General features: G+C 40.5%; 1 protein-coding gene across 1 annotated transcript in view; it reads right to left on the bottom strand.

The window, feature by feature from the left end:
* The window catches only part of LOC109079301 (fibrillin-2-like), a 140,049-nt gene extending 126,445 nt beyond the window's left edge, over positions 1-13,604 (bottom strand). The window contains exons 1-17 of the mRNA XM_042731953.1: positions 13,558-13,604; positions 13,276-13,364; positions 12,608-12,706; positions 12,377-12,472; positions 11,403-11,498; positions 9,052-9,249; positions 7,390-7,515; positions 7,080-7,205; positions 6,029-6,181; positions 5,222-5,449; positions 5,015-5,140; positions 4,672-4,791; positions 4,155-4,280; positions 3,778-3,900; positions 3,528-3,650; positions 2,388-2,540; positions 1,642-1,695 (exon numbers count right to left, since the gene is read on the bottom strand). Of these exons, the coding sequence (XP_042587887.1) occupies positions 1,642-1,695; positions 2,388-2,540; positions 3,528-3,650; positions 3,778-3,900; positions 4,155-4,280; positions 4,672-4,791; positions 5,015-5,140; positions 5,222-5,449; positions 6,029-6,181; positions 7,080-7,205; positions 7,390-7,515; positions 9,052-9,249; positions 11,403-11,498; positions 12,377-12,472; positions 12,608-12,706; positions 13,276-13,364; positions 13,558-13,604 (2,083 nt within the window). The remainder of the gene's footprint in view (positions 1-1,641; positions 1,696-2,387; positions 2,541-3,527; positions 3,651-3,777; positions 3,901-4,154; positions 4,281-4,671; positions 4,792-5,014; positions 5,141-5,221; positions 5,450-6,028; positions 6,182-7,079; positions 7,206-7,389; positions 7,516-9,051; positions 9,250-11,402; positions 11,499-12,376; positions 12,473-12,607; positions 12,707-13,275; positions 13,365-13,557) is intronic.
* Between the last annotated feature and the right edge of the window lie 202 nt (positions 13,605-13,806).

The following is a 13,806-nucleotide window of genomic DNA, read 5'->3' as shown; positions in this document are numbered from 1 at the left end:
TTTAGTCTGCATCCTCTCCGTATGATCAGGCCATCTACATTCCAAGCTTACGCTTAACTCAGCTCTTCCCAACTTTGGGGGTCCTAATTGTCTAGCCTAAATATATGATAGAGACTGTACCACCACCCTGAGTCTCTCTGAGCCATCAATTCTAGATGCCCTGATTAAGATGACCATCATCCCATTCCCTCTACCCTTTCATCCTCTTTCTACTCTTCCCCAACACTCTGTTCAACTAACAGTTTCATAGCTTGTTTGTGGTGTGGTCCTAGCTAGTGAAATTGAGTTAATTGGTTAACAGATGTTCAGGAGCAGGGCCACACCCCAAACAATCACCTGACTTCCCAAAACCTCCATATATCGGGCCATCTCATACCGTGCTGTTTGTTTCTTTCTCTCGAACCCACCCTTCCCTCCCTTTCTCATCCATTAATCCAACCTTATCTCACATTCTCTTTCTTTCAGGTTGTATCGGGGGGTCCTAATTGTCTGGCCTAAATATATGATAGAGACGGTACCCCCACCCTGAGTCTCTCTGAGCCATCAATTCCAGATGTCCTGATCAACCTGACCTTCATCCCATTCCCTCTACCCCTTCATTCTCTTTCTACTCTTCCCCAACACTCTGTTCAACTAACAGTTTCATAGCTCGTTTGTGGCATGGTTCTAGCTAGTGAACACGTTGTTAAAATTGTGAGTTGCACAACTTTTTTTCGAAAGTTGCAACTGTGTTATTTTATGAGCTAACATGAACTAAGATTTTTAACAAAGATTAATAACTTCTGTAGCAAATGTAGCTATTGCTCATTGTGAATGTTAATGCATTAACGAAGGTTAACTAATGAGGTCTTATTGTAAAGTGATACCTATTGTTCTTTATAGTTCTTTTGCCCTTTAATCTGTGTAAAACTTTTAACTTGATATATTTTTCTGTATTGCTTTATTGTATAGTTATTTTTGTTATAAGAAAAGTTATTAAACCTGTTATACTGTATTATGACCACTTTTAATATAATATTGTGATAATACCATACACCGTGATAAAAGCATAAGCAATTAATTGCAACATGAACATTTGATACCAGCATATCCCTAAACTGGAATACACTACATGACCTTTAAAATCTGAACAGATGTAACACTTCCTGACTGAGGATCACACACTATCAGACATTCAATTCATTCCAAACTCAAGGAGAAACATTTAGGATTGATTGTAAGGTATTACTACTCGTTCATAAATCACTCAATGCACTAGGACCTAAATAACTTTCAGATAATTAGGATTGAATCAGTTAGAAATACCAAAGGTTTACTCCAAACAAGACGCATCCAGTTTTAGCTATCATGCCACCCACAGCTGAAACCAGCTTTCAGAAGAGAGAGATTTTTTTAGATAATTTGATTTTTTTTTTTTTTTTAGATTCTAAATTTTAGTTACCTGTAATACCCCTATAGCAGATCTGAGACATATGGAATGATAATTTTAATCCTATTATTTTCCCGTCACACATTATGTAATTTTCTGTGAAATGTGTCAACTCAATGGCTGAAAATCAGAGTAAAACTCATGTAATGCGTTCCAGCCTTTATCATGTCACTGTCTGCAGGATCAAACATGAAGCATGATATCAGACTCACCTTTGCCATCAGCAGAAAACCCCACACCGCTCGCACACAAGGCCTGGAACTCAACTAGAACAGCACATGACAGCAGTGTACAAACCTCTCATCCACGTCAAAACACAGATTTAGTTTCATGAGACTCATTTGAATAAACTGCACTCCGCTGAGAACATCACTGAGGACAACTCAGATGAACTCAGATGGGAGAATAAAAGCAGCTACAAGATAAATGACAGGAAAAGTGGATCATAATCTTCATTAAATATTCAGGTATAAGAGATATATTTGATGTGCTCTTCACTGATGGGATGCATGGCAGAAGAAAGAGCCGGTTATTAATTATCATTCAGTTGTTTATGGATGCTTTAATTAAGCAGAGCTGGTTTTAGCAGCAGTTCATTTCCATTTGCTCTTTATATTGGTTTGGTTCTGCTCCTAAAACTCTCTCGTTAAGACTAACAGCACATGAAAAATGCACAGCTTGAAGCGTTTCAGTGTTTAGTTTGCTGTAAACTGCAGCGTGTTGACTCCCATATGCCTCAAGAGTCATATCTATCCTGGACATTCACACATCAACAAATCCCAGCCTTACACATGTCTTCTCACCAGAAATGTGAAGAAACAAGCTGCAAGACTGAAGCAGACTCAATCTATTCAGGCCTGCACAGATCAGCAGACAGATGTCAAAAACAGGCCTCTGAGCAGCTCAGATTGTGGAGGAGCAGCGTTTGAAGCAGCTGTGAAGCGTTTGATCGGTGTACCTGAGTGTTTGCCGGGGCAGGGCCGGCATGGCTCACCGAAGCCGTAGTCAGGGTTGGCACAGCAGCACTGTGACTTGATGACAGACCGCTGGAAGAGCCGCGCACACCAGCCTGTCTTTACAGCCCCGTAACAGCTGCTGCGCATGTGTGTGTCTGCCACAGAAATATGGGAGGAATACAGCCAAAACTGGACCATACTGCTACAGAAACACACAAATTACAGACTACGAGAAACCTTCAAAGATCTAAATCTTCAAAGAGTATCCTTGTGAGGAATTATACGCCTTTTTGAGGTAAACACTGCAGCTGCTGCTTATATTAGGAGTCATTTTCCTGTTGTCTTAATCAAATCCAAGTTTTGTTGTGAGAGAAATAACAAAAATACACAAAATAAGGACAGGGTAAACACAAAAATATAATCACATGAAAATATACATTTAAAAAGATAAAGGAACTGGCAACAAATGGAAATCTATACAGTAATATTTAGGAATATATTCTGTGCTGCTGTACACAAATCATTTGTTTTAAGAGAGTTACTTCGATCACACTTTTAAGGTGTCCTTGTTACGTGTAACATGTATAATAACAATAAATTATGCATTATTACATGCAAGTAACCCTAAACCCAATCCTAATCTTAACCCTAACCATATAGTAAGTACATTAATATTACTCTGTACTTAAATGTATAAGTACACTGTAACAAGGACACTTCTATCTTTGGCTTTAGTGTGTCAGTAGGAAACATCAGTTTTACATTTCCTGCAGCAGACCGTCTGATCTCATCATCACTGAGTGCATCTGGGATTATACGAAGAGTCTTAACAGTGGTCAGACCAGATACTGATTTTATTTGGATTTTATTCTATTTGATTTAAAATAACAACTAATTATGGCATAACTGGTAATTAGTGAGAACCGCGAATGCTACAATTAGCACACGAATAAGCCTCGTTTTGCAGGGTGTGTTGAACTTAACACGGGGCTGTTTGCACGATTATTCCTAGTGAATTAGTGAATTGTCCCACTAAGAGACAGACAGCTCGCTAAAGCAAATCAGTACACTTTATCTAGGAATTTAATAAATCAGGGCTTATGTGTACAAATATATTACTGTGCATGCAAGTGTGCTCTTACCGACACATGTGCGGCCATCTATTCCTACGGTAAGACCTGCGAAACACTCACACCTGAAAGAGCCCTGTGTGTTCACACACCGTCCGTTCATACACACACCTGGAGTCCGGCACTCATCTGTATCTGTGTGAGACACACACACACACACACAACACAACGCCTGACATTAATCACACATATTCTACCGCAAGCAGTGTCATTTCTACAGAAGTCCTCTTTGGAAGAGGTTAAAGAGTTTGTCAGAGTTCACCTGTACAGTAGCGTCCGCTGGAGTTGAGGCTGAATCCAGGTTTACACACACATTTAAAGCTGCCGTCTTCATTAATGCACATGCCGTTAAGACACATGTTTGTGGCGGCACATTCATCGTGATCTGATTGAGAATGAAGCAGACTGGTGTGTACATTCATACTGTAGGAGCTCATGCAGATAATAGAGAATTCACGCTCTTCACGTCACATCCTTTATAACAGCCCACCCTGAGATCTTTCTCACACTTCATTTGACCCTAATTTAATTACTGGATTATAGCAAAAAATATTATGTGTGTGTATGTGTGTGTGTTTAATAAACTATTAGAGGTAACTGCTATGGAAAGAGTTGACCTTGTTCTGGACAATGTCTTACCCATGCAGTTTTTCCCATCAGGCGTGAGCTTGAATCCCGCGTTACAGATGCACTGAAAACTGCCCTCTGTGTTGAGACAGCGGCCGTTCTGACACAGCAGGCCATTCTGAAGACACTCGTCAACGTCTGCAAAACAAGAATATCACAGTAGAGAATACAGCTATTCATACTGGTCCTGTAGGATCAAAACCATTATGGAGATTATGGGCACATTCAATCTCGTCAAAGTCTCAGAAGCAGAAGTTGCAAAATTGTGGAGGACTTGCATGTTTTTAGACCACAGAGATGCACATAAAAATGTTAAGTCTTAAAACAATTTGATGCTTTGATGCACTTTATGCTAATTGTAGACACTTTTTTTTTTTTTTTTTTTTTACAAATCATTAGGAAATATACCTTTGTAATTCAAAAACAAAACAAACCAGAATGGTGCTATTTAATTTATTCATCTATTTGTATAAGATGCCACTGACAGCACTAAAACACACAGCGGTGTGGATTGTGGGATGATTCTCACCAGCGCAGGCCTGTTTGCCAGGAACCCTGAGGAAGCCTGAGTGGCATCTGCAGTAGAAGGAGCCAGCCGTGTTGATACAGTCTCCATTAGTGCAGGGCTCCAACACACACTCATCTACATCTGCACACAAAACACACAACACTCACAGCAATCAGCCAAGGTCACTGCTTTAGGCAGGTTTCTGCTGGTTCATTTTCTAATATACATTTTGAGGCTCTTTGAGATGTCGGGTCAGATTCTGGATGATGCAAACTTTTTTTTTATACTGAGCAACTGAATACAATTCATGTCTGATTCATGAACATTTGCTTTGTAGACAGATAGGCTGTCATGTTGAGATGACCTGAACACTCTCCTCTGCTGTCCTCTCTGTATCCGCTGTCACAGTCACAGCGGTAGTCAGAGCCCACCGGTACACAGCGTCCATTCAGACACGGACCACACCTGCTGACAGTCTCAGTCACACCAACTGCAAATCAAACACAAGCTCATCAGGGCCTTAAAAGCAGCTTGACAGCACTTGTTCTTGGTCTTGTTGGGTCTTGCTCACCGACAACAGGACGCTGTGGTTTAAATCCATGACCATTCCCTGAGATCTGAGGGATTTGGGGAATGTGATGAATCTGAGGTGTGATGAGTCCATTGTTATTAAGTGTGTGAAGTATCTGGTCATTAGAGGCAGGTCTGAAGCCGCTGGGAAGCTGAGAGGGCATGTCAGGATGCTCTTCACTGAAGCCACTCAGGGCAGAGCCCACCAGACAGATCCTGTAGTATTCGTCTGTAGGGAACAGAAAAGAGAGACACAGCTGTCTATTCTACCAATCTAACAGTAACAGCTTTAGCAGCATGCCGTCACCAAACTATGGAGTCGGAGGACGTCTGCGCAGACGGTGTGCAATACCGTTGCCTTTACTGTCCCAACATTTATCCAGCTGTTCGCTTCAATCGAACTGCCAACGTAAATGATGTTTCAGCAGAGGTGCTATATCTTTGATTGGAATATTTATTGGTATCCGTTACTCCAATAACTTCTCAGAAAAGGCCCAAGCCATTGTTGGTAGTTCTAACGGATTCTGATAACAAAACAAATGTAAGAGTGAAGACATTACTGAAGTGTGTTGTTAGGAACTTTTGCTTTGATGAGTCCAGTGGCAGTGGCTTTTATTTCTGGAACATTTCCTTCAAAACAGTCGCTGTCAAATTTTAAACCTAATAAAATGTATACCTAGAAGGTAATGTCACTGAATAAAGCTTTAACCAGATGTTTATTGATAATAAATAAATATAAAATAATAAATAACACAAACAAATAGCAAAGTAAGTATGATTTGAGCCTTTGGAGGAGTGTATTAATCACCTGATCGTGGCATAGGACACATTTCATGAGCTGTGCTCTGACTCCAGCAGCGTCCACGCTCACAGCAGCACTGGACTTTACTGAAGCGTCCGCTGATTTCCTGAGCACAGCGTCCATTCACAACCGACGCAAAACACACGCCTGTGTGCTGCTCTGAAACATACACACAGACACATGCCTATTCACAATGAGAGAACGACATCTAGTCCAAAATACTGAACAAAACATTTAGGTGAACATTTGATCCACTTCAAGGTGATACACTCCATTAAAGTCTCTTCTACATGTGTGTGCCCTGCATGTACACATATAGCTCAGTCAAGGGTGTTCATATACTTTCTAGCAGTGTGTGTATCTCTGGGTAATCCTGCAGTTATTAGTTTGTTATACTGTATTAACCAACACATTCACTACACACAGGTATAAGTATAGACTTCACCTGTGGAACAGGAAATCGCTTTGAACATTAATGTTGCATAACATCTGTGCTTATGGATGTGGTTTGTACATGTGCTTTCATTAAAATCAAAGGATACAGTCAGAATTCCTCAGACAGCCGGAGACACACATGCTCTGGCACTGATCTGCAGTTACTGACAGTATAAAGGAGGTCACAGAGTTCCCTCTCTGTGCTCATCTGACAGAAGCAGCTCTGATGCAGCTTTTCTGTTCTCTCTGATTTGCCGCTCTGGTTCTTTTCAATTTCTGCAAGGTATCTCTCTATGAGAGGAAAGTTTTCTCACGTGTGTAGCTGTGGCTCCTGTCTTTCTGTCTCCAGCCTTCAGTTAGTGCTCATGAACCCACTACTCACTAGCTCCTTTAAACAAACTACTCTTTTAGTCTTAGTAGAAGACAGACAGACAGACAGACAGACACAGATAGATGGATGGATGGATGGATGGATGGATAGATAGATGGATAGATAGATAGATAGATACACATACACACCATAATCATTACCAATGTTTCAAAGTCTTTAGTATAAAGCTGGGATCATTCCAGCATGTATACACATAAAACAGAGAAAAGAGTCCATCGCTGTCCAACTCACCGAGGCAGCGCGTCCGGTCTGCAGACGGCCAGAATCCAGCAGGACACACACAAGAGAAACTGCCCGCTGAATTAATGCAGCGTCCTCCATCACACACATGCTGGACGGTGGAGCATTCATCCACATCTGAGAGGTTTACACATTCAAATACACTTCACTCTTATTAGCTCAAGTGGGTTCATTGCTCCAGTATGGCAGGGGAAAAGAAAATACAGTGCACACATTTACTGCTCTCTCATTTTTTGTTAAGTATACCATTATTCATTTACTGGCATGCTTACTGATGTAGAATAACATGTATGTTACTTACCCTCACACATCAGCGAACTCCTGTGCTGCTGGAAACCCGTGGGACACTGGCACTGATACGAGCCCACAGTGTTGATGCACTTTCCTCCTTTACACAGCTCAGGCACAACCTTACATTCATCAACATCTGGACAAAGAGAAAACATCACACAACTCCCTTAAATCCTTTTCTCTTGAAGTGTCATTAATGAGTTTGCAAATGGGAAGCCACAGTCTAGGATTGAGCTACTGACTGAATGATAATCAAAACAAACAACAACACTCCTTTTTAAAAGTGTTGCATTTATAATGTCACACAGTGAGGCGGGTAAATCCAACATCAAATCAATGAGACTACAATAGTAAGAGTAACAATTGGTCACTCAAAACACATTCAACCATGTGAAGACAACAGCCAAGGAATCAGTGGAAATTTTGTGGTTTGTGTTTATACTACAGTTCAATTACTGCACACCTCAGCAACACTCAGCAGCGGGAGAGTAAATGATTCAGTTTCTAATGAAGACAATCATTGCTTTGTTCCTGAATAAATCAGCATTTTTTTAACCATCACTTGTTGGCACCTACTGGCGTGTTGAAGTTATTTGCAGGAATATGCTGGTGTGATCAGAAAATTCTGGTCTAGTTATACCTATTAAACCCAATGGTTCATGAAAAGTGAGAGTAGATGGGCCAATTTCAGAAACAGTATAAGCTGTAGCTGAGTCAGTCCACTGGTGTTACAATGAACAGAAGAAACCGCAATGAACAAAAAAAACGAAGCAAACAAGCTAAAAGAGCTAGCCTGCAAACAGCACAAAATCATCACTTGGTCAGCAGTTCTTTACAACAGCAGCTACAATTTCTGGAGCTCTAGATATCATGGAAACAGCACAAAAGTGTCTTCTCTGCACTGCTCATGAATGTTGACTGGAGCAAGCTGAAATACAGCCCACTTCTGCATATACACTACATGACTGAGACCAATCATCCCGGCACATGGATTTTATACCAATGACACGCAGCCCTGCTTCTCATTCCAGCCTCATGATACTTGCAGTAGCGTGGATGACAAAACACCATCTAAATCTGCCATTCATTTGGGAGTTTGATGCAGATGAATGCTGAACAACACCTTGATCCCAGGAGATTTCACTTTTACCTCTCTGTCACCACACTACATTCAAGACACTGCTGCTTAACATAGAGGGACAAAACTCTTTCTCAAATCTGCACAGCTCTCAAATCCTCTCTGTTTTCTAGAAATGCCTCAAAGACACAGTTCTTTAAGTTGGACTCAAGCTTCTGCTGCTCTGGGTCTTCTTGACTTTTCTCAACTACAACAGTGGCGATCACTTCAATCCCCACTGTTAATGGAAACTGTTGACAAACTTACTCTTTAAGTCAAAGTGTGTCATTTCTACACCACAAAAATGCATTTTCAAACTGGTTTTCTGAACCCTCCCACTGTCTGCCATATTCCTGTCTTGCGAAGATCAAGTACCTGATGTAGAATCTCTCAACTACATGTCACTTTGGATAAAACAGTGTCAATTAAATTTATAATTTTAAGTGTAAATGTATTTCCTTCAAGGATGACCAAAATCCAATGCTTAAATGTATCAATGAATAACGTTTACCAAAGCGTTGACACATTAGTGTCTGTGATGGACTGGGCGCTGACCTTGGCAGGCTCCTGTGCGGGTGTTTGGTGTGAATCCTGTGCTGCAGGACGAGCTGAGTGCTGGACACATCTCACACAGATGACCCCACGCCTGCCCCACTGTGGCACAGCACAGAGCCTTACTGCTCACGAACCCACGGCTCTGAGCCGCACACGGCCTGCGGGGCTCCTGGACGAAGCACGGCCCTGTCCGGTAATCTGACATAGCCACAACAGTCACAAAGCACACTGTTCACAATCTTCAGGTCAAAATGGTAAAAAATATAATTTTATCACCAGGCAAGAGAGAATACTGGACAAAAACAAGAATAGTTAATTTTCTTATTTAAGGAAAACTGAATTGTCCTCTGAATGAAAGGTGCATCTTAAAGAGATAGTTCACCCAAAAATGGAAATGTGATGTTTATCTGCTTACCCCATCCAAGATGTAGGTGACTTTGTTTCTTCAGTAGAACACAAATTATGATTTTTAGCTTCAGCCTTTGCAGTCTCTCAGTCATACAATGCTTGGCAATGGTAACAGAATCTGTGAGATAAAAAAAAAAAAAAAAAAAAAAAACAGAAAAATCCAAGTTAAAACCAGCGGCTCGTGACGATACATTGATGTGTAAAGACATAAAACGATCAGTCTGTGCAAGAAACTGAACAGTATTTATATCAATTTTTTTCCCTCTGATTCACGCAATGTCTTGAACTGCTAGAACTCTTGTGAACATGCTTAACAGCAGCCTGCATCAGCGGAACATTGACAATCCTGATTGAGATTGTAGATAGAGTGTTAATGGTCCATTTGAGAGATAGGTGGCGGTAATGCACTGATAAGTCTGCGATCCGCCATAAAGCCACAACAAGAAGAAGATGCAGGCTGCTGTGAAGCATGTTCACAAGAGTTCTAACAGTTCGGACATTGTGTGAATCAGAGGTAAAAAAACTGATATAAATACTGTTCAGTTTCTTGCAAAGACTGATCGTTTTATGTCTTTACACATCAATGTATCGTCACGAGCCGCTGGGTTTAACTTGGATTTTTCTTTTTTTTTGTTTGTTTTTTTTTATCTCACAGATTCTGTTACCATTGCCAAGCATTGTATGACAGAGACAACGGCTGAAGCTAAAAATCATAATTTTGTTCTACTGAAGAAACAAAGTCACCTACATCTTGGATGCCCTGGGGGTAAGCAGATAAACATCAAATTTTCATTTTTGGGTTACCTATCGCTTAAATGTCCACATGTGTCTGCTCTGTCCAGATGATGAGCATACATTCAGCTCACAGACAGAGATAAACAGCATTATAAAAATTCAGGTGAATTTACAACCCAATTCACACAAATAAAGGAAGTCCAACAATACTACCATGCTGTATAAAGTTCTGTATAGAGTTCATAATCCATAATAACACTTCCTCCAGTGAAAAAGAGCATCTCCTGTTGTCTCTCACATCAAAATCCAGATACATATTTGTTTAGAGCTGTTTAAACGCTGCTTGATCTGCGCAGATTTCTCTCCTGATTCACACCAGAACAATTTTACACTGGAGGAAGCGTTATTATGGATTATGGACTCTATGTATTTTAGTTATAAAGATCTTGATGGATTTGTTTCAGCCTTTGTCTTGCATAACACCACTATAGCATTGACACAAAACATTTGTGCATTTACAATTTGCAGACTGACTGTTTTACCATCTCCAGAAGAGTTTTAATAACCTTTATTGTCTACAAAACGAACAAACAAACATGTTTCATTTAATGATGTTTAAAAGAGTCTGGAGAGTGCAGGACTCATGTAGTCTGAACAGCTTGACATGTGCTCTGCATTACATAACCATGAGCTTTCATTTCCCATCAGCCCCTGTGCCAACTCCTATACATCCATCTTTCTCTTGATTTTCTCTTTCTCTGCTTCCTGAGCATGAACACAGTTTCACAGCTGAGGGTTCAGCTTCACATTTAAATGGTCAGTGTTGCTCAGAATAATTTTCCATATGATACATATGCTTTATAATCACCAGGACACAAGACACATGCAGCATTTCCTTTCATTTCAAAACCTTTCTCAATACAACTAGATAACGATACGACTAGAATTCAGATACTGAGGTTGTTTTAGATTTACTCTACAATGAAACATGGAGTTCATAATTTTACCAAAAATGTTGCTCTTATTAATCATTACACATTTAGCTTTAATTAACATGAAAATATAATATAACATTTACTTTTTTCTACATGCCCCTACTTTTAATGCTTTTTGTCTTCATATACTTATTGTCTTAAAATATAAATGAATGTTATTTAATTTCTGCGATTTTAAATGTCTGAGACTGACAGTAGACGTCTTGTTCTTACCTCTGTCGCAGTGTGGTCCAGTGAAGCCATACACACACACGCAGCGGTTCGGTCCAACACAGCGTCCACCGTTAAGACAGGTCTTCTCACACACAGCTGGAACAAAACCACCTGCATTCAAAAGCTGCACTGCTTTGGGCTCAGCGTCTGCCTCTCATATGCATCTGAATATCACAAATCATAAGTCTGATGCTTGTGAGAATCAAAGAACTACAGATCACAACCATCCTTCAGATTATATCGAGTTAATTAAATGTCCAAATATTGGACATACTCTGCATGATTTGATGATGAAAGTGTGTCAGGCATCTGTGTTACATGTCCCACGTAAAAAACACTTAGATCATCGTAATTTGAAAATCTAGTCACTCCACCGTAAGCGAGCAGCGATTACATCTGGCTCTCAACACAGGTGACATACAGGTTAATGCTGCTCATTTTGCATTTCAAAGCACTGGCAAAAGGCCACGGCTTTTGAACCAGAATAAAAGACTTTTAACATTAGCTGAGCCAACAGCTTTGGCCTGCCCTCAACTGTCTATAAGCAAAGCCTTGAACTCCTTCTCTGGATGATTTACCTCAGCTGCATCTCTGGAGAAGCCTGCTCACCTCCAGCAGAAGATTATACCTCAAGACAGATCAGGACACTGCAGATCCTTCAGCACAGCGGTGTGTGTTTGCATGCATTCCAGTGAAGCATGTGCAGGCTGACATTCTACATGCTTTTACTGTATCTACTGTGTTAGTAGTGCACATAAATGTGCTGTCTTTGGTTTTACTTTTTTGACTGAGGACAGAAATCTTGAAGCATTGAATGTGACTGGGTGACAGTGGAGTGACCTGAATACAGCTGTAACGGTGAACTGATAGAATACAAAAACAAGCCAATCATCAACATTCAGAGGACAGAGAGAAGCAGCAGCAGCAAAGTCATTCGGTCAGATTCACAATGAACAGTTAAGCCATAAACATACGCTGTCCACAGAAGCTTCCCGTGTATCCCTTTGGACACTGGCAGCGGTCACCTTCACACAGCCCTCCATTCACACATCTGATACTGCACTGCTGGGCTTTAACAAGAAAACAGAGAAGAGGACAGAAAGGATTTATAGTTATAGTTATGACTGTATTACATGATGTGTATTCATCACTACCTTTTCTTTAGAAACCTAAGATATGTGTTAAAAACCTACTGAAAAACATACATGATTTGTTGGCACAGGTTGGGGCTATTAGTCCACCTGGACATGTGCACATGTTGGGTCTGGAGCAGAAGCCGTCACCACAGCTGCTCCGGCAGATAGCTGCGATAGAGAGCATGAGAACCTCACTGGAACCTAGAAACTGTACAGCTTCAAGACCTCTCAAGACTAAATGTGTTTGAATCAGGTGGTGGAAGATGTATAAAGTCAGTTTCACACTGATCACAAACACAGTACTGACTGTCTTCATTTTCATTCATCCATCTCCTGTTCATTATTATCATTATCATTATTATTATTATAATTATTAAAACTGTTCCCATTTCATTTTCCCCCAATATACGTGCATCTTTCTGTCAAATCCTATTATATGACAAGAATACATTTTTAAATAGGCTTATATGTTTAACTACTTTTTGGGATCACTGTATGCTCTTGCACTTTAACACATGTTTTAAGAAAGTGTCTAATGACCAATGTGATTCATTTGTTTGATTAAAAGCCCTAGAATAGAAGAAAAACTAGAAGTGCTTTCTTTATTTCAAGAAGGCATAAGATAAAGCTTTAATTCATTACACATGCCTTCTAGAATTTCTTTATGGGAATCAAGCAAACACAAAGCAGACCCAGTGGACATATAGAGGTAATCTGTGAGGAGCATCTGGATTCACGTAGGACACAGCGCTTCCCTGCAGGCAGAGTCTTCCAGCCCGGACAGCAGTAGGACTGCAGACCAGATCCACACACATTAGGGCTGCAAAAACACAAAGATCACATTCACCTGCAGCGATGCAATGGCAAAGAAGCAACAAGAGGTAGTCTGCATGCCAATGATTATACCAGCTGAAACTGTTCATATATCTATCTATCACACAGGCTTCTGTAATAACAGCATATCACAGCCTTATATTCTCATAAAAGTAGCATTAGTCTACATGTGTCATTAGACTCACCCTCTCAGGGTCTCAGGGTGTTTCTCCCGTCTCTGAGAACCATCCATATGAACAGTCGCTTTTCCATGAATTCCTGAGATTTTCATCAATAAAATTCCCAGTAGAGCAACAAATCCCACTAAACACCTCAGAGCCCCTTGAGACATGATAGATCCTAGTTTAATTCAACCCAGGGAAGCAGTTAGTTCAGGAGACGAATGGGAAATCATATAAAGCGCTGCACTGAAGAGCAGGAGGAGAGGATGGAGG

This window comes from Cyprinus carpio, chromosome B10, assembly GCF_018340385.1.
Source record: "Cyprinus carpio isolate SPL01 chromosome B10, ASM1834038v1, whole genome shotgun sequence".
Lineage (NCBI taxonomy): Eukaryota > Metazoa > Chordata > Actinopteri > Cypriniformes > Cyprinidae > Cyprinus > Cyprinus carpio.
Note: the sequence above shows the minus strand (reverse complement) of the source record. Positions and strands in the feature narration are given on the sequence as shown.